Here is a 19,358-nt window from a genome sequence, read left to right as displayed (position 1 = left end):
GGTTGGAAGGGACCTTTAAGATCATCTAGGCCAACCATCAACCTAACTCTGATAAAAACCATCACTAAACCATGTCACTAAGCACTATGTCAGCCCGTCTTTTTAATACCTCCAGGGATGGTGCCTCAACCACTTCCCTGGGCAGCCCATTCCAATGCTTAATAACCCTTTCAGTGAAGATTTTTTTCCTAATACCCAATCTGAACCTCCCCTGGCACAACTGGAGGCTGTTTCCCCTTGTCCTATCGCCTGTGACTTGGGATAGGAGACCAACCCCTGCCTCTCTGCGGCCTCCTTTCATGTAGTTGTAGAGAACGATAAGGTCTACCCTCAGCCTCCTTTTCTCCAGGCTGAACAACCCCAGCTCCCTCAACCTCTCCTCATAAGACTAATTCTCCAGACCCCTCATCACCTTCATTGGCCTTCTCTGTACCCTCTCCAGCACCTCGGTGTCTTTCCATTTTAAATTGCCTTTCTTTTTTCCTTTAAGACTTAACTGCTTTTTCAGTTGTTTTTTAATACTTGAAGTAGGGGACTCTTGCCCTGACTTCTGTTAATGGCAGTAAGTGGAAGCATGCTGAGATGCCTCAGATGGTCACAAGCAAGCTGCAGAGTTTCAGTGAGGATCTGGAAGGCTTGCCTCTTTTCCAAAGTCAAATTGGCCTTGTGAAAATTCATTACTCTCTATAAAACATTCCATTTGAAAAAGTGTTCTGGTGAATTAGGAAAGATTGGTGGTTTTTTTTTGTTTTCCTATCATAGATTAGATTAGTCTTTTGCCTTTCATTTAGTTCTTTCAACTTGAGGCATTTTTAAAACTGATACATGTACATTATTTTCTTTAGAGTAAAAATGGTAATTTTCCCTTTAATAACAAGTGGCATATTGAAGTTTATAGGACATGAAGAGCCAAAGTCTTCACTTTTTAGCTTAATTAACTTTATTAAATGTTTGGGTTTGTTGTAAGATGGAATATTTTCAACAATGTCATCTTTATTTGCAGTGTGGACTCCAATCGCAGTGACTGTGTTTCTAGTAGCTGTTGCAACACTGTGTAAAGAACAAGGAATAACGGTGGTGGGGATATGCTGTGTATATGAAGTATTTATTGCTCAAGGGGTAAGCTGTTGAAAAATAAATTGGATTGCTTCTCAGGAATTCTGTAATGAGACATTAAGTACTTCGAAGTGTCATATTTCAGCACTGATTTTTGTCAGTTCAGCATAACTCTACAGTTACTTTTCAGAAATTTTTTTTTCACTCAACTAATGTTTTAACAGTCATGGTTCTTGGTGAGGGAATTCAAGAGCAACTTCTAAGTTGCCCTTTACATGCTGTACAGAGATGTTACCAAATCTACTCAATAAAGAATTGACATGTTTTAATGGAAACCTAAAGTTTTAGTTGACTGAGGTTTGCAAAGAGTAGCATGTAACAGTTTTGATTAAAGTCTGATGTGCCTAAAGGTGGGGGATCATTTTTTTTTAATTCCTGTCGTAAAAATAGAGAACGTACGATACACAGATGCATTTGATCACATCCTAATGAATAACCAGATAGTTTGGAGTAGTCTTATTTGAATCAGAATATTCTTGGGAAATTGGTTGTTCTAGGAATACCTTTATGTTTAATTTCTAATCAGATAGGTTTCATCTTAAGCATTGATAAGTCTTTAAGTAAGTGATAACTTTTATTTAGAGAAACAAGATGTTTCTGCAGTGAAATAATTCTTGGCTTTTTAATAGTCAAAGCATATGCAATTTAAAAATGTATTTTTGCATATTCTAAGAAAATTTTGTACTTTACTATTCCTTAATTACTTGAAAGAATATTTTGCAATAACTTCAGCAGCAAAAGGCTTGTCTGTCTTGGGGATACATATTCAAGACAAAAATCCCAAAATAACGGTTTTTTGTGCTTACAGAAATGTATGTGTTTGTAACTATTGCCTTTGCAGGTCTAGTGAATAAACATATAATTTTCAAACTGGATTTTTAAGAAAATCACCAGTATATGACTGTACTTTTTAGTTCACTCTTCCTTTCTACTATTAACTTTTTGATCTGATCCTCAATTTCATGAAAGTTTAACACGGTTAGGTCAACTGAGTCGCAAAGATAAAATCCAAACTGAGGCTTCTTCTGAGGACACAGGCGTAGCATGAACTAGGAGTTTGACCAGTTCTCAAAAACCTGTCAATATCTGTAGTTCAGTCAACCAGTATATGTGAAGCAATAAATCATCCCCAGTGCAAGACATGAAGACATAGGGAAAGAGGTACACAGGGAAGAAATTAGGGTATGTAATGGGGAACTGTGCAAGATCATAATACTCGTGAGGCAGGGAGAGATGAGTTACTGCAGGAGAGGCATAAAATAGAAATTCAGGTCTAATGAGGACGTGAATAGTATTTCTACTGTTCCTAAGGAATTTTGCTTATTTCATGCAATCACGGAATTGTCAGAGTTGGAATGGACCTCTAGAGATCATCTAGTCCAACCCCCCTGCTAAAGCAGGATTGCCTAGAGACCATTACTCAGGGCTGCATCCAGGCGGGTCTTGAAAATCTCCTTTATTTTCCTAAAAATTTATTTCATGGTCATACTTGATTTACTGAAGATTCTGAAGATGGTACAAGTTTTTTAATCTGTCAGTGCAAAATACAGAACTACAGACATACAAGTTGAGTGACGATAGTGTTAGTAAGAATACTCAAATAGTTATTTTTATTAGAATGATGGACTTCTTTTGGGGGATTGTCATGAAAGCTCTAAGAAGCTGAGTTAAATAACTATTGCAGGCAGGCATTTAGAGAAAACCAATGGGGAGGGGCAGAAAGATGAGGTATCTCATTTATCTAAGGGATTAATGAGTACACTGTCTGATTATAAACACTTTTTTTCCTTTGCAGTACACCTTGCCGGTGTTGTTGGACACAGCTGTACAGATTCTTCGAGGGAAGGGCAGTATTCCTTTCTCTATGCTCCAAACACTGTTGAAGCTGATAGTCCTAATGTTTAGTACACTGCTGCTTGTTGTTGTCAGAGTCCAGGTTATCCAGTCTCAACTTCCAGTGTTTACAAGGTAACAGTAAAGTGTCTTTTATTTACAGACACTGATAAATAAGATGTGGCCTCATGAGGTCTGAATGAAATTGCTGAAAAACTTAAGTGATATATATCAACTTATTTTAGTATTGATAAGCTATGACTGTACAATACTACAGTTTTTGTGAAATTGATAAATGGTATAAATTTAACTACCTGTTGACAAAAATGTCCAAAATATTTAGGTATCTGAGCAAGCGTTAATTTTTAAAAACTTACAGTTAGTTCATCTTAGTAATTCAGAAATTCAATGTTTTATCACTAAAGTATTTTTTTCTTGGTTATGTCTTTGAACCTTGGCTGAATGCTCCAAACCTCTTAAGTTTTTTTTCTCTTCTACATACAAAATATTGTTTTGGTTTTAGGAATGTGCTATGCGGAACATATGGTTGACTTCAGATACAGTGTTTGAAGATAAGTGTATATGAATAATCTTGGAACTGAAAAATTAATTTACTTTAAAAGTGTGTGAGCAATGTAGAAATATAATAATCTAATATTTTTCCCTGGAAAATGAGGCACTATTAAAAAGTTGAGCAATGAGCACTGAAACTAACTTTAGGTGTAAATCATTTTGTTTCTTCAAACGTACGTTGATTATATCCCAAACCAGTTTCTTAAACTTGGAGGAGGCTCTGTCCCATGCTAAAATGAATCATCATGCCTGGTTCCCAAGTTACACACCTGACAAATGCAGGAAGATTGGGATATTTTACATGCCTGTAATAGGTAGTTCTAGCTATTAACCTAAAGTTTTCTTGTTTCAGAGCACAAAGTTGACCAAGACAATATGTTTTTTCATTAAAAGCTGCTTTTTCTCCTTTCTTTTGCTTTAGGTTTGATAACCCAGCTGCTGTGAGTCCATCCCCAGCAAGACAGCTGACTTTCAACTACCTCCTCCCTGTAAATGCTTGGCTGCTTCTCAACCCCTCGGAATTGTGCTGTGACTGGACAATGGGAACTATTCCTCTCGTGGAGTCTTTGTTGGATGTTAGAAATGTTGCCACCCTTACCTTCTTCTGCTTTCTGGGATCTTTGATTGTCTTCAGTCTCCGATATCCTGGGGATTCCTCCAAGACTGTACTGATGGTATGAACGATGCGTTAGTTTTTGTCCTTTTTATGAGAGTATAAGTGGCTCAGGTTGTTTGGTCACATGTCTAATCTGCTGTGATCCAGAGAGATTTCATGCATCTCCTTTTGGGCTAAAATGAACACATAAGAAAAGAGGGAAGTTGATGTAGCAACAAAACTGTTAAATTGCAATTAAGTATATGGCTGACGGGGATGAGATGGAGAGGAATAGACAAGAGATGAGAATAAATATGCCCCTTCTTATATATTTGCAAGCTACATTGCGGCCTTTCTCAGGTTTTCAGAACTCAACTAGCAAATGGAGGTTTTTGGTAGAACTTAAATACGTTTTAAGGATCACAATGCATTTCCATCCTGCAAACTCTCTACCTTATTTAAATGTCAGTAGTCATGCTGTGTATTTAGCAAATGACTTGTTTTTTTTTCTCGTAGGTATAAAAGGACATACTTGATATCTAGGAATATTAAGTTTTCCTCTGTTGTTGTTGTTATTTTAACAAAGGCAGTCTTTTGCATATTCTAAGGAAAAACTAATTTTGTCAACCTGTAAGATCAGTTCCTGTTTTTCAGTGTTATATGACCTTAAAACTGAAATGGATTAACAGGAAAGAATATTTTGGAGGAAATGGAAAGGAGCAAATGAGCTAGTGTTTTTTTGATCCAAAGCCAGTCATCGTTTTGATTGCTTCTATTGCAAATTTTCACAAGGTTAATGTTTACCTGATAACCATGTTTTTTATTAAATCAGTGGTGCAATTATGTGTACAACAACCCTGCATGCATAATCTTAGTCTGCTTCAGAAATAATGTACTTTTTTATTATGTAACTCAGCCAACAAAAGTTGCAGTTGGATAGAAGTATTTACGCAAGACTTAAGACTAAAGGACTAAAGATTTCTTTGTTAATTAGCTGACAAACTTTGATTCACTTCAAAGAGACCTAACATTATAGTTCTGACTCATATGGTTTTTCTTGTCTTGTCACTGAAGCGAGGTAGTTTGTTTCACTGGAAAAACCTGTGAAAATTACCTGTAGTAGTGCTGATGAAGCCTCTTGGCCTCAATTTGGAAACTGTAAATGAAGAAAAGAAACTTAGCTTATTGACACAATAAATGTGCATGGTGACATACCCAGAAAAAAAATGTTATGGTTTTACAGCACTTAAAAAATGTGAAGGAGTAGTTTGATCTTACTTCTTGCATGATTCTCCAGTACACTGATAGCAGTAGAAATGTGTGTGGTGAATGGTACACTTTTTTCATAGGAAAGCTCTTGTAAAGGCTCTTTATTTCCCTATATTTTTTGTTTACTCCCTACCCAGTAAAACTCAGAAGTGGAAGGGGTTAATGGAATTGTCAGCATATGTTGTGGCAAGTCAGTTAGTTTTTGTTTGAGAGTGGGTTTTTTTTATATTTGGGGTTTTTTTTTTATTCCAAATGGTTTTTGTAGGAAGGATGTTCTGAGATTATTCACTCCAGCATGTGAGCCTCAATGTCATTTTACACAGCATAATCCTTGTTTAATGAAAGTTCTTTTGCTTTAATATCTACCTATGTTGTGTATATAACCTTCAGTACAGTGCTGAGTTTTGCCAGACATAATATCTAAGTGCCTGGAAGCTAATTTCTTAGGAAATGAGAATGCAATATTTTATATTAAAAATTAATTGTTATATACTATAGCATGCAACAATATGGTAGGCCAAAGCTTTCTTCTGCCTTCCCGTAAGCCATTAATGTTCTGATCTAGACTGGATAGTCTGCCAAGGGAGGGAGGGGGAGAGAACAATTACTTTCTGATGGCTTCTTAATCTGACTTACTAGAGAAATGATAGTACCATCTTTAAAGTGAAGAAAGTGAATCTTTATTTAGTGATACCAATTTACACAGATGATGGCAATGTTCCAGTTAACTATGTTGAATTACTAGTTCTAAAAAAAAAAAAAAAATATTTTTCCACACCCGGTTCTCAGTTCTGCCAGTAAAAGCCTGAATTTGTGTTTGTCAAAATAAACTACTACCCTGGCAGGTATGAATTCTATATGCTATCTATATGGGTGCCAAATGGCATTAGTGTAATGGTGGCTTTATCACAGTTGGTACCACTTTAATGAGTGTCACTCTAAAAGAATAATAAAAGGCTTGTAAGGAGCTTCAGCCGTTACAAATCTCTAGCATGTTTTGGCACCTCCCTGAGGTGTCATGCTGAAACCTGATCTAAGGGAAAAATCTGAAGTTACTAGTTGGTTTTTTTTATGAGATCAGCAAAGGTACAACTTCAGACCTGTTGCAGAATTAAAGATCTTTACTTGGACTTGCAAAAAAAAAAAAAAAAATCCAAGAGAGTGGCCGCAATAGCTTAAAGAAAAGGGGGGATTGAATTAAAGAATAAGGCCAGGAATGGCTTGAAGGTTTGCTTATCTAAGGCCAGGAATGGCTTGAAGGTTTGCTTATCTAAGTATGACTTAGCAAATGACTGAACACAAAGAGGGGCCTGCAACCCCTGCAGAGCTACGAGACAGGAAGGCTGGCACGTAGGCAACAAACAATCATGAGGCCAGCACAATGTTATCTTATCTCTGGCAAATGGAGAATTCCAAGAAGGAGATAGCGTATGGTAATGAATTACTGGAAACTAATGAATATGTTAAAACACCTTACATGAATATGTATGTATGTATGCATATATGTTGTCAAACTGACTCCGTCTGGCACGCACATTTGGAGGAGCGATCCCCTGTGCGTCCAGCGCTGCAATAAAGAATACCTGCTTAATAGTCATCCCGGCTATTGAGTCCTGATTTCGTCTTTCACGGCAAGATGCAAAAGAGAAGGGAGATCACAAGTATGTCTGAACATGTCTTTCTGTATTTGCTGATGTGGATATGGATTCGGTGCTGTACTCCTTGAGGGACAAGACAGAAGAAGGGATTCCTTCTCCCACTTCCTTAAGTGTCAGTGGACATTCCACAGTTCTCCCGAAGTACAGTCTCACAGGATAAACTCATTACTGGGAGTTGCAAAAGTTAAATGACTTCTTTTCAGTCAGTTTTCATCTGTTTGATACCAGTCGTCTCCAGGAAAAATAACTGGTAAGTGGGTAAAATGTGTTTCATTTTATCTTATTTTAATTTTTGACGTAGGTTCTAAAATTGTATGTTCAAAATAATAGAACTAGAAGAAAAAAAGAAATATTTTTTTTTTTTTTTTAACCAACTGAAAATATTAAACTTACAAAAAATGGGTTTGTAGTTTATAAATTGGAACATGTGCTTTGACAGATTGGTGTCATTATGCTGCTTAAAGTAATCAAATATTCTTATATTAATAAAGGACATGGAAACAATGTATGAGCAGTTACATTCTCTAATATTTTGTTTACTTTATCCCTGTGAACAGTCAGATAACTTGACTGTGACCTTTATAAATAGGTTACAATATACATATTGAAAATGTTGACTACTAAGAATAGTACTGATCTAGAATTACTTTGGTGGCTTTTCAGAAGGTTTCGGAATCAAGCTGTGATCATGGCCCTTGTTTGTTTGTAGAATTTCTTGGCTATAGGTATTCCTTTGTTGGCTGGTGAAATTTAATAACAGCTTTTTAGTGTCTCTTAGCTGTCCCTAACTACCACACTTAGTGGTATCTTTAGTGATGTTTTCTACATGTCCCAAACAAGGGTGCTTTACCTCCCTTCTGATAAGACAGCACTCCATGCTACTCAGCCACAAACTTTGGTTATTGTGCAAATGTCAGGAAAAGACCGGTATCCTCAGGCTTTTTGCAATAGGTTTTTAACACTTCTGACACTTTTAACACTTATAAATTTAACAATACTTATTTCTCTGTTCCTTGTGCTTACACCTCACTTGGGCTTTGAAACCTTCCCTTGTGAACTGGACAGGTTACTTAGCAGTTCAGTTACTTGTCATAGCTTATGATTGTATTTTAGAGTTTTGTCATATGCTTTTTTCTTCCTGCATACTTCACTAATTTCTGTGTCTTTTGTTGTTTTTTTTCAGCTGCCTAGACCAGGATAATTTTGAACGGAGCCTCTGCATCTGCTGAAAGATTATGCTAAAAAGAAAGAATAAATGAATAGAAGAGAATGCATTTTTACCTGCACCAGGGCTTTGAGTCTAGTGCCCAAGAGATTATATTTGAAGGGCAGTGTACTCAGGAGAGGCAAGAGGATTTAAAGAGAAGTTTGACGAGACATTGTGTGATGCTTGTCATCACAGCAATTGCACAGAGCAGAACATGCAGAAACCTTCTATTAGATGTCAAGGTCATAAGCCCTCAGTGGAGACCAAGCATTTGCTATATCAGCTGCAGAATCCTTTCCGCTTAAACTCATTGGAAAGAATTGGATTTTGCTATACATGTTTTGACCTTACAGGGCTGTAGGACTAATGTCCTTACTATATTAAAAAAAAAAAAAAATCCAGTTTTGCCTTAAGCAATAATATGAAACATTTTTTTTTTAAATCTTAAGAGGTGACTTCTTCAAAACAGTTTATCAGAAAATTTCATAAAATAATTCATTTAGCCCTATGTACAAGCCTTAACATGCATTATAAAGCTTAAATACAGTTTATTCACATTACAGTAAAAAAACCTACAAAACAGCACATGGTTTGCTAAAGCCCATTTTGAATGTGTGTTTGTATATTTTCTTTTGTACTCACAAATGCATTTGACTGCTCAAAATAGAATGAAATGCAGAATGATACTCTCACTTCCCATCATACACCCCCAAAAGTGTAAAGACACTTGCTATAACTAAATTAAAAACTGATACAGAGGACTGGCTTGGGGATAGCGTGATGAATCCTGCGTTTCAAAGTGGATTACAAAAATCTATAATAGAGTTCTGGGTTGAGGCTTTTACTTTTACAGATTGGTAGGAGCATGTACTATAAAAATGTAAAGGAGAAAAGGAGAGGAATGTGAAATGGCATTAAACTAATTTTTTTCACCAAGTTATCAACATATTCTCTATTTCGTGCTTGTGATTTCTTCAAGGCACAATTATGTATTTATTTTCATGTAGCTTAATGAATTGCTGTGGATCAGCTGAGTTGTGTTAATGATTCACGCGCATATTCTTGGCCCCTTGAAATATGATCTAAACCTTATTTTAAGTTTTAAATCAGTGATGCATTTTTATATATGAAATCCTAGATTGGCTTTTAAACTGCATGTGTTAACTATTTTAGCATGGAAAAGGCACTTGAAGTTATGCTTAAATCTGAACAGAAGGTGACAGCCAGTTGTATTCAAAATTTCTAGAAAATTCCTCTTTCTTTCTTCAAAGAATCATTCTATTTCTGTAGGGGTTTTGTAATTTGGAGGGCAGATATTTTGAAATTATTATTTAAATCTCTTCTGGTACCAGAGATGGTAAAGCTGCTATTTAACAATCACTCAGGACTTAAAGGAAATTGTCATGTCCACCTCCTTTGCAGCAGATGGATTTCTCTGTTTTTTAATAAACACACCTTTTGTTAACATCTCTGTCACCAACTTAAGAGCTGCAATTATGCAGTTCTTAAATTCATTGTCATTTTAGATATTTCAGGGTGGCCTTAGTGCAATATCTAAATACTGATGTTTATTCAGTGGCTGATTCTGATTTTTATGTTATTTCTTCACATATGTTACAGAAACTAAAAATTGACTTCATTGTATTGTAAAAGTAACTGTTTTGTGCATCGTGTAAGCTGGTATAATTTTTTATTTCTTATAAAACATAATGTCCAGGGTTCTTGGACTGTCATATTTTTGTATGTGCAATTCTTATTAAAACATTGTTTTGAATTTGATCCTTTGATTCTAGTGTTTTGTCATACAGCTATTCTTTTCTTAGTATAGAAAAGCAAATAGACTTGTAGGGCCTTAAGTAAGGAGTAGTGTCATTTCCAGGTTAAAACTTGCCGTGCTCAAAGTGGTCTCAATTTAAAACAGATCTCAGTGTTCAAAAGCAAAAAACCAACCCCCCAAAATCTATTAAGTATGTCTGTTTTTCTGGGATTTTTGGGGTAATTGCTTGATAATTTGTTTCTTGGGTATAGTTTGCCACTACCTAATCTTGATTACTAATTAATCTGCATTTCTTTTCCAGGCACTCTGCTTAATTGTGCTACCATTCATTCCTGCATCAAACCTCTTTTTTCCTGTTGGATTCGTAGTAGCAGAACGAGTGTTGTACGTTCCTAGCATGGGATTCTGCATTCTAGTAGCACATGGATGGAAGAAATTATCAAATAAAAGGTAAGGTGGTGTTACCTATAACTCGTGTGATTCATCTCTCTTAATCTTACAAAAATAATCATATTTATAACACAGGCTCTCCCAGTCAAGTTTTTACCAGTATGAATTTATTGTGTTGTAGCTCTTAGACTGTTTCAAGTTCTTAATGAACACAGAATAGTGACGAAGCAGCTGTTTGGCAGTCAGGTGAACAAATGACAAGGAAGTTCTTAGGAAACCAGTGGATTATTCTGAGGGTATTATAATGTTTATTTAAAATAAGTGCACATATATACACACATGTATACGCATATATTTTATATATTTTTTAATATATGTATATAAACATGCATATATATTTTTTAAAAAGCCTCAGACTGTACCAAACATTTTTAGAATGTGGTGTAAGTTGCAATACATGTTGCTATAATGTACCATTCACAAATACGGTCCTCAGTTCATATGCCAGGAGGCAAATAAGATACTTATTTTAGTATAAATTAGAATTGTTTCTGTGCTTATAACAAATTTTTGTTGGTTTTTTTTAATAGTGTACTAAGAAAAATTTCTTGGGTTTGTTTGGCTGCGGTACTGTTCACTCATGCCTTAAAAACACTGCACAGGAACTGGGATTGGGAGTCAGAGTACACATTGTTTATGTCAGCTTTAAAGGTACTGTATTCTATTTGAAAAGGATAATGGAAAGTTTGTGTTGCTGTTCTCAAAAAGCTGCAGTAGAGCATGATAAAAATGGAGAGAAATGATGCTTGTTTTGTCACTTTTATTTCTACATTGGCAGTATTAGCATCTCATTAGTTGCTTTTGGGAATGGTTTAAAAGCATTGTGATGCACACATGGGAATTCATGTGCAAGAAATAGATGATAATTTTTTTCTTGTGTTGAATGTATTCTCTTATCTGAATGAAAGCATGATGTGTTTCAGTACAAAAATTTACAAAAAGTTTGCATAGAATATTTTTTTCAACATGCGTATGGCATGATAGGATGGTTTGTAAAACATCCCAAAATAATCCTAATGAATTTTTAAAACAATTTGTATTTCTAGGGGAAAATAGCTAAAATATATGTATGTTGAGTAACAGTTTCAATGTAATCATTCTGTATGCAGTGGGTTTTTTTATTCTTTACACATAGGATCTTGATGAAATCTGTCATTTGCTGGGCATTTTTACATCCTGAAGACATAGTTAAAAGAAAATCAGTTATGTAATTTCAGCTTAATGCCTTATGCATGGTATCTCTTCTTCTGTTTTTAGGTAAATAAGAACAATGCAAAACTGTGGAACAATGTGGGGCATGCATTAGAAAATGAAAAGAATTTTGAAAGAGCTCTGCAGTTCTTCATACAAGCCACACAAGTGCAGCCAGGTAAGAGCTTTGACTAGTTGCCATTGAATAGCATCTCTGCACTCCTAGTATTTCAGTATGCTTAGCTTACTTAAAAAAATCTTCCCAGGGATCTGTTTGTCTTCAATTGAACATCAAACTATGTCATGCACTTAAGTTAATTGATCCATAGTTTTTGGAAATAAACTCAGAAAAGTCATCTATCTATAAAAAGATGTAAAGACTTTCCATTTAAAACTATAATTTGGATGACATTTTTTCTGAATTAAGTTAAACTAATTTCTTATGAAACATAATTATTGTTTAATTTTCTTACTTAAAGCTAACTAGGTGCATTAAAAAAATATTAGATAGTATCAAAGTGTACATTTACTCTATTTCACATATTGTTGCAAAAGAAGCTCTAGATACTGGAGGAATCTAGAAGTTTCCTGAAGTACTGGAAACCTTTTTTTTTTTTTCCTTTTAGAAGCCTAATAAATAACCTTCAATTCATGGGTCTCTACAATAGCAAGAGATAAGTGGAAGTATGATCTCAAATTTTTTAACATTTCCCAAGTAACTTTATAATCCATGTTTGTTCATGGTTAAATTATTAGCTTCATAATTTACATGGAAAATAATGTAGAAGTGCTTATTATTGTTGTTGTTATGCAGTAACTGTACTCCATGCTACTCTGAAGGCATAAGTTTATCTTCAGGATACATAATGGATGGAAGTATTTGAAATTTCACTTTTTCTTTTTTTTTTTTTTTTTTTTTTTTTTTTTTTTTATTAAGATGATATTGGTGCCCACATGAATGTAGGAAGAACTTACAAAAACTTAAACAAAACTAAAGAAGCTGAAGAATCATATATGATTGCTAAGTCATTGATGCCACAGGTAATATATTAACTTTATTTTATCTACAACCACAGCTTATATTTGTGAGACATTTTTCATGTTTTTCCTGAAGCGCTGTGTTGCTCTATACTTAAAAGTTGTTAGGTTTTTTCAAAAATCTATATATTAATAGAGTAAGTTGTATACCATCATGGCTGTTGAAAAACGCTAACTTGGAACTTCCTTGTTAAAACTATTTTAAGTCACTTTTTATACCGTTCTGGTTTGGTTTTGGTTTTTTTTTTCTGAAATTGAGGATATAAAAAAAACGATCAGTTAAAAATGTATACCTAGAGTTTCTAGTCACAGAGGGTTTATTTTCACTTACAGTTAGTAACATTGATGATGACTAAATTTCTGAGCCCTCAAGAGAAAGCTTAAATGCGGCATTGGAGGTAGGAAAAGGAGTCGTAACAGCAACAAAAAATTCTTTGCCTGAACATACTTTTAAAAATCAGCAGCCCCTTGAGTAGAAGTATGGCATTTAAAAGTTTGTAGATTCTGGACAGATTCTGGACAGATGAAGTATAAACAGTACAACAGTTGCAATTTTCATCTTTCATGACTACTTTTCATCTGATATATCAATGGCTGGTAAAATCTTATTTACAATTGTCTTAGGCTGGAGAGTTAAAAAAATAAATGAAAATGTCTGATAGAACGTCAGTTCAGGCTTTAGGAAGTATTCTTTGTATGAATGGGGAAAGTTCTGCAAGGTCTGGTTGGTTTCTAATAGCGTACTGCATGAGCCCAATTAGGTAGTAGCAGAGCTTAACTGGTATCTTAAATGTGATATCAAAGTCATCTATGTCTTCATAGAATTAAAGAAGAAAAAATACTCTTGTTTATATTTTGGTGTGATTTTCTGGGAAAGAAGAATTGCTATTTGTGATCATTAAGAGCCTTCACACTAATGCCCGGTGATATCCTAAAACAAATGTGGCAGAGTGAAGAGGAGATCTGTTCAGATTGTCTGTCATGTTTTTACTCATCTGTGTTTGGTACATATATTCTTTTTGGCAGATTATTCCAGGTAAAAAATATGCAGCAAGAGTTGCTCCTAACCATCTGAATGTCTATATCAATCTTGCAAACTTAATTCGAGCAAATGAATCTCGCCTTGAAGAAGCAGATCAATTATATCGACAAGCAATTAGTATGAGGCCAGATTTCAAGCAGGCTTACATCAGCAGGTATCTTTTTTAATTTTAGAGATACATATTCTTGAATAAACATTTCTGTATTTGTAGTGCTATGAACAGTATTTAGTTCATGCAGTTGAATTAGCTGCTGGAATTGATTTCTTTCCAAATGAGTAGATGAAGATTTTGGGCAATAATCAATTACTTATTACAAACCCTGTTCTTTTAAATTCCTGCTCAAATGGTGTGTTTCCACATAGGCTGTGTATTCAAACATTGTATAGCAAGATGCTTCCATTAGATTTCTTTATGAATCTCAAACTCAAATTTCTAATCTCCTAATCTAGTTCTGAAGTAAAAAGCTTTTGGTTAGTCTGAATCATGGAGCTTTCTTTACCCTTCTTTGTTAAAGGTGGTCCAGAAAATGCATGACTTAACTAAAAAGCACATAAATGTCAGCTAAGTAAATAAAATTAATGTGGCTGTGGGTATTGAGACTTCTGTTGGCTATTTTGTTAGTTATGTTTCCCATTGGGACTTAAGGAGGTGCAAAGATACCTGAGCTATTGCTTTTGCAGTGTAATTACAGCACCCACATCAGGAACTATCGATTGCTTCTTTTGGGGTGTTTGTCCTGCATATAGGTTTGTTTTATACAGGATTTTGAGAGCTGAAAGCTTTGGGAATTGTATGTAAAGAAGGTCCTGTATTGTTTTGTGTTTAAAACAAACAAAAAAAGTGCTGCTATCTCACATCTGCTGTCTATAGGAAGGCAAAGTTTAAAAAAAACCTGTCAATGTTCATATCGGTATGAATAAAAGTTGAAGGTTATACCTGATTCTTCAACAGGGGAGAATTACTTCTAAAAATGAACAAACCTCTGAAAGCTAAGGAAGCTTACCTTAGAGCTCTAGAACTAGACAGAACCAACGCAGACCTATGGTACAACTTGGCAATTGTTTACATTGAACTGAAAGATCCAACAGAAGCCCTGAAGAATTTCAACCGAGCGCTAGAACTCAACCCAACACATAAACTGGCATTATTCAACTCCGCGCTGCTTATGCAGGAATCCGGTATGTTAGTTGTCCCTTATATAAATATTTTGCGTTTGCATTTATAGGATCCATACTACATAATTTTTTAAACGAATTGTTTAATTTTTGGAAAACAGAAGTTCGCAGCAGCATCAAAGAAGAAACTGTTATTGTAATAGTCAGCTCTGTAATTTATTGGTAGCATATGGAATTTGTGCGAAGTGTACATATACCTTAGCTGATCAGTATTTTTAATACAAGTGCCATTTTACAATATAATGTCTTACATATATGAGGAAGTGTTAAACAAATATCTTCAAAATTATGCCTATATAATCTTTAAAACCCATTACCATCCTATGATATTGTCAGATAAGATTATTTTACTATATCTTTTTCAAACTCTGATGCAAGTTAATATATAGGAGTTACAGATTTCAGTGTTTTAGTGTTAGAAGATATTTTAGTCTGGCTACATTGGAAGTCACTCTGTGATCTCTCTCTTTAAACTCTATCAATCTATCTTTATCAAAACAAGATCATGCATTCCATGTAAGAGCTGGTTTGTCAGAACCGACATTTTCTCTGTATTCCGGTTGCTTAACCATACATGAAAATAAGTTCTCTTAAACTTGTAGAGACATCTTTTGTGTCTGTTGTACAAAACATAAATGGAATTCAACAGATCATAGAGTAATGATGTTGACTTTGGCTGCAAGTCAACTCTAGTAGTTTCATTCTGTAAAGAAGGTAGACATCACTTAATTTGCTGTTACACTGCAACAATAAAAAGTAGCCCTTTCCCTTTAAACAGCTGTGTTAAAGATATTACATTTTAATTTGTATAAAAATTACTATTTTACTGGCCTCGTCTAAAAATTCTTCAGAATAAATCTGTAATTAAATGCTTTTTCTGTCATTAGGTGATGCTCGGCTTAGACCGGAAGCTAAACAAAGACTGTTGCATTATGTGAAAGAAGAACCACAAGATGCAAATGGGTACTTCAATTTGGGTATGCTGGCAATGGATGACAAAAAAGACACGGAAGCAGAGGCATGGATGAAGAAAGCCATAAGATTACAGCCAAACTTCCGAAGTGCTTTGTTCAATTTGGCACTGCTTTATTCTCAGACAGGAAAAGAACTGATGGCTTTGCCCGTCCTGGAAGACCTACTGAGATACTACCCTGAACATACCAAAGGTCTGATTTTGAAAGGAGATATCCTTATGAACCAAAAGAAGGATATTGTTGGAGCAAAAAAGTGTTTCGAAAAAATTTTGGAATTGGATCCCAACAACGTACAAGGAAAACATAATCTTTGTGTGGTTTACTTTGAAGAACGAGACTTAATAAAAGCAGAAAAGTGTTTGGTTGAAACACTAGCACTGGCACCTCATGAAGAGTATATTCAGCGTCATCTAAACATAGTTAGAAGTAAAATTGCATCACTCGGTGCTACAGAACAGTCATCACTTCCAGCAGATGGGACTACAGCTGCAGAAGAAAAAAAAAAATCATTTCAAAATTTGAAAGAAGTAAAAAAAGAGCAGAAAACCACGCGAACAGCAGTAGATAACAATAAAGGGCACTCAGAAAATAAGAAACAAACAGAGAAAACCAATACGGACAAAGAGACTCCCAAAAAATCTACAAAAGAAATCAAAGACATTGAGAAAAAGAGAGTTGCTGCTTTGAAAAGACTAGAAGAGATTGAACGTATATTAAATGGTGAATAGTCTTTTGTCATGACATAATACAATAAGGGAAGAATACTATTTTTAATTATTGTTTAATGTTTGATCCAACTGGAAAGTGGTCTCAATGCTTTGAAAATAGAAATAACGTTGACTGCATATCACTTAACAAGCAGCAAAAGGCATTGCAATGCTTTATGTGAGAAAACTGCAACTTATAAATATGATGTGGGAGATGGGTGGGAATCAAAGGATAAAGGGTTAAGAATAATCTTAAATGCAGAATCCTAATAGAAAATAGCACTCATAAAAATCTTTGGTAGTCAGGGATATTCATTAACACTACTTTCAAAGAACCAGTGAGAGAACTGGTTGGAGAATTAATGAGATATACCAGACACTGCTGTATTCCCCCATCTGAATCTGTTTGTATTAACATCTACATTTCAGTTTACACATAACCAGTTTTTCTTGACCTCTGCTATACATGAAAAAGAGTTTTTCATTGCATTTCTGGAATAAGTTTCCAGAACTTAACAAAAAGTCATCAAAATGCCACTGGTTGTAGTATAGGAGGATGGAACAACACACTAAAGTTTTCAGTTGTGTTCTAAATATGGAATGATATAATAATTTTTAATTGTTCTTTACTTACAATGCTAATGGTTTGTACTGGTTTACCTGTTAGAAATCTTATGGTGCTTTCAAGATATTTAGACTATGTTTTTACTTTTAAAGGAAATGTGTGTTTTTCCTTCAACTGTCAATCATCTGGTTGTTTTTAAATATTTCATGAAAAAGGGTGGTTTTCTCATTTTTCCCCCGGTTCATTAAATGCTGATAAATGCACTTTTGGTACAGTAACCAGTATGCTATGCAGTAATCCTTGTTGACTTTGTATCGATGGCTGTGGATTGACTCCTTGGTGTAGTAGATTCTTCCTTGTTTATAGCAAACTGGCTTTACTATTTCTGTCATTGGAACAGTATTTCTATTCTCGTGACTTTTTACAACACTAATATAAGCAACGATTGCTGAAAGCAGTGTGACAATAATTAAACCACTGAATTTAGCCATGTTTAACACAAAGAAATGCAGATAGTTTCCTTCCAAATACTAAGTTCTGTTGTTTTGATACTTTGTCATGGGTGTGTGGTTTTTATTAAATATTTATTTTGACTACTGAAATATTCCCATTTACACTTTTCCACTAATACATTATTTTAATTTCTTACATGAAATGAAAATCTTTGCAATTTCAGTGTTGCTTTTATCACTGTGCAATGCATATATTTTTGTTGAAATATACTACAGATTACCTAAACCTGATGTTTTCCTCGATTATCAGAAAGAAGTGTAAGAGCTGGGTTCAGTAATAATTTAATTAAGCATTAAATCTAACTCTTACTCTTCATGTTTTGTCTTATTTTGTGACATAGAACTATTCCTTAGCAACTCTACTGTTTAAACATAATCCTTTCCATAACTGTTCAACTTCCTGCCTCGGGCACTAATCCAGCTGTAAGATGTAGTATTTATCTCTGTGGGAAGGTTCTTAAATGGTTGAAGACCTTGCATGGACCTTTTCTTTATTATGTATCATTTGTAATGTTACCACAACAATTCCTTGCATGGTAATCACTGGGGGAGGGGAAAGTGGCTTTTAAAAATCGTGGTTTAAAAGCTGCAGACAGGAACAGGTACATGGTGTGCAGCCAGAGCTGCTTGTAGTGAAGCACTTCTGGGAATCTGTTGACCACACTTTGAAAATTGCTGTTTTATCTTGTCTGTGAATAACTTGGATACTTGTAGCTAAAATAGCTGCTGTGTTGACCTTCATAGAAGGTTTAACTTGCCCATTAAGTCTTCCCTCCAAACCTTTGTTTTACAAAAGAATTAGTCATTGTTCTGGGTGATACAAAGGAACATTCATTTGAAAATGGAAGGAACTAAGTAGTAAAAAAAAATGTGCTTTCTGATGGAGCAGGCCAGGATTCTCCCCTCTTTTATATCAAGAGCTTCCAGAATCCTGCTGCCACACTACTTATATTCAGTCTGTAAATTGAAGAGGGAAGGAAAGGCACATTCTTGTCCAAGTAGCTCTTCTTTAGGGACTAGCAAGAATTTTTAGATTTATTGATGCTGAGAGATGCCATCAGGTTTAACTAAAATCATCAATCTAATGTAAACTGAAGGATGCTGGAGGTAAGTCTTTCAGTCTGTTAGCAGGTACTGTGCCCCCTTTGTCTCTTTCAAAGACATTTTAGTAAAAACCAGTATTTTGAGTAATGTCAGTGTCAGCCATTTTAAAATCAAACTTCTGTGAGAAAAGTGGTTCAGTAAATTGAAGTGGCATTAACTTCTGTTAATTAATCAGAATAGAGTTTTCGCATAGGAAGAAAAAATCGAAGAATAATTTTGGCTTTGCTTGCAGATAGAATTATTAATGGGTATTTTTCTCCTTTCGATTCTTTTTTTCTTCTTCCTGCCATCCTAATGTGCAAGAAACATCATCCCTTCTCATAACTCCACATTTCAGTAATAGGCAAGAACTGGGAATTTCCAAGGATGAGACAGACACATTAAAATAACGTGTAGCCCTTTTCTCAGTCGATGCAATTGCGGTGGTTGCTGAAGAAACCTGAAGAGATGTCTTGTGTGATCTTTGCATACATACACAAATTGTTCAAATGTACATGCGCACATAATTTCAGTGCAGATTTATGCATTTGTCAGATTAATTTTTTATCTTTTGCAGGTGAGTATATGCACA

At 34.8% G+C, this 19,358-nt stretch overlaps 1 protein-coding gene across 2 annotated transcripts in view; it reads left to right on the top strand.

Annotated features, from left to right (window-relative positions):
* Positions 1–17,999, top strand: part of TMTC3 (transmembrane and tetratricopeptide repeat containing 3) — a 33,556-nt gene extending 15,557 nt beyond the window's left edge. For both annotated transcript variants that reach the window (XM_014963745.1, XM_014963744.1), the window contains exons 7-16: positions 1,004–1,119; positions 2,912–3,084; positions 3,944–4,196; positions 10,330–10,478; positions 11,009–11,129; positions 11,736–11,847; positions 12,607–12,710; positions 13,734–13,903; positions 14,702–14,928; positions 15,813–17,999. In XM_014963745.1, the coding sequence (XP_014819231.1) occupies positions 1,004–1,119; positions 2,912–3,084; positions 3,944–4,196; positions 10,330–10,478; positions 11,009–11,129; positions 11,736–11,847; positions 12,607–12,710; positions 13,734–13,903; positions 14,702–14,928; positions 15,813–16,627 (2,240 nt within the window). In that variant the 3' untranslated portion in view covers positions 16,628–17,999. The remainder of the gene's footprint in view (positions 1–1,003; positions 1,120–2,911; positions 3,085–3,943; positions 4,197–10,329; positions 10,479–11,008; positions 11,130–11,735; positions 11,848–12,606; positions 12,711–13,733; positions 13,904–14,701; positions 14,929–15,812) is intronic.
* The last annotated feature ends 1,359 nt before the right edge of the window (positions 18,000–19,358 follow it).

The sequence above is a fragment of the Calidris pugnax genome, unplaced genomic scaffold, assembly GCF_001431845.1.
Source record: "Calidris pugnax isolate Ruff unplaced genomic scaffold, ASM143184v1 scaffold44, whole genome shotgun sequence".
Classification (NCBI taxonomy): Eukaryota; Metazoa; Chordata; class Aves; order Charadriiformes; family Scolopacidae; genus Calidris; species Calidris pugnax.
The sequence above is the reverse complement of the archived record's forward strand: the minus strand, read 5'-3'. Positions and strand labels throughout refer to the sequence as shown.